The sequence below is a fragment of the Frankliniella occidentalis genome, unplaced genomic scaffold (assembly GCF_000697945.3).
Source record: "Frankliniella occidentalis isolate FOCC.00 unplaced genomic scaffold, Focc_3.1 Scaffold40, whole genome shotgun sequence".
NCBI classification, from domain to species: domain Eukaryota; kingdom Metazoa; phylum Arthropoda; class Insecta; order Thysanoptera; family Thripidae; genus Frankliniella; species Frankliniella occidentalis.
In genome coordinates this window covers 1,284,542-1,285,365 of record NW_026267170.1, presented here as the reverse complement: position 1 = coordinate 1,285,365, position 824 = coordinate 1,284,542, and the positions used below count along the sequence as shown (strand labels likewise).

At 55.8% G+C, this 824-nt stretch overlaps 2 protein-coding genes across 2 annotated transcripts in view; both read right to left on the bottom strand.

Moving 5' to 3' along the window:
• LOC113215157 (phenoloxidase-activating factor 3-like) overlaps positions 1–824 on the bottom strand; it is a 33,465-nt gene that overhangs the window by 15,480 nt on the left and 17,161 nt on the right. The window lies entirely within an intron of this gene.
• Positions 7–812, bottom strand: LOC113216503 (uncharacterized). Its single transcript, XM_052266572.1, has 2 exons — positions 402–812; positions 7–325 (listed from the first exon to the last, which is right to left on the bottom strand). The coding sequence occupies exons 1-2, from the start codon at positions 711–713 to the stop codon at positions 38–40; spliced, it is 600 nt and encodes a 199-aa protein (XP_052122532.1). The 5' UTR covers positions 714–812; the 3' UTR covers positions 7–37.

Below are 824 nucleotides of genomic sequence, written 5' to 3'. Positions count from 1 at the left end.
ATTATACAGTGCTGCGTGTTTGTGGGGTGGTTGCTGGTTATGCGTATACGCGTAGGGTCGGGTGTATAAACTTAGTACTTACCATTAGTTTCCACCATGCCAGGAGCTGGTCCGCTGGCACTGACACAGACATCCGAAGATACTTCTCCACCTCATCCTGCGCCGCTGCGGGTGGTGCCTGCACGCGGTACTTGTTGTACCTGCTGGCGAGGTCCAGGCGTGGCGCCTTGGGGGAAGGAGGGCCGTCGGCGTCGGGTGCATCCTCCGCCGCGGCGGCGGCAGCCTCGTCCGGCTCCGCGATAAGGGCGCGCACCCTCGCTTGGACCTGCGTGGCAGAAAGTACAATTTATTATATGTACAAACGGATCGGGACCAACAAAGTCAGGTGTAGTCGAAATTACCTCATCCCTCTCCTCCTGCGGCAGCATCACCAGCTCCTTGAAATCCGGCCACAGGAAAGTTGCTACCTTGGCTTTCATTGAGGGTTTGAACTTGTCGTTCAAAAAGCCAAGGCACCGCCCTCGAGCTACTTCAATTTGACGGCAGTCGCCGTCGGCTGGCTCGCAGTGGTCGCGAAGAGAGGTGGCGGCGAGCAAGACGTAGGGCATAGTAGGCTGTGTCAGGCTGTTTCCCTCCAGAATTTTGGTTTCAGACTTGAAATCCTGGAGGAAACAGGTCAAATGCTGCAGGAGGGCCCGATCCACCTTCCGCATGCGGTTGGCGGTCGCCTGCCCGTCCCCATACTCTTCCAGTGCACCTACAATCTAAAGAGAAAAATGCAATATTACAAACAAAGTATAGGATAGAACACCTTGAAGGGGGGG

Bases quoted from the DNA above. Each gene is read 5' to 3' on its own strand.
- LOC113216503 (XM_052266572.1), bottom strand. From the start codon at position 713: ATGCGGAAGGTGGATCGGGCCCTCCTGCAGCATTTGACCTGTTTCCTC. The intron at 326-401 runs GTAATTTCGACT...TCTGCCACGCAG, and splicing joins CGCAGGAGGAGAGGGATGAG to GTCCAAGCGAGGGTGCGCGC.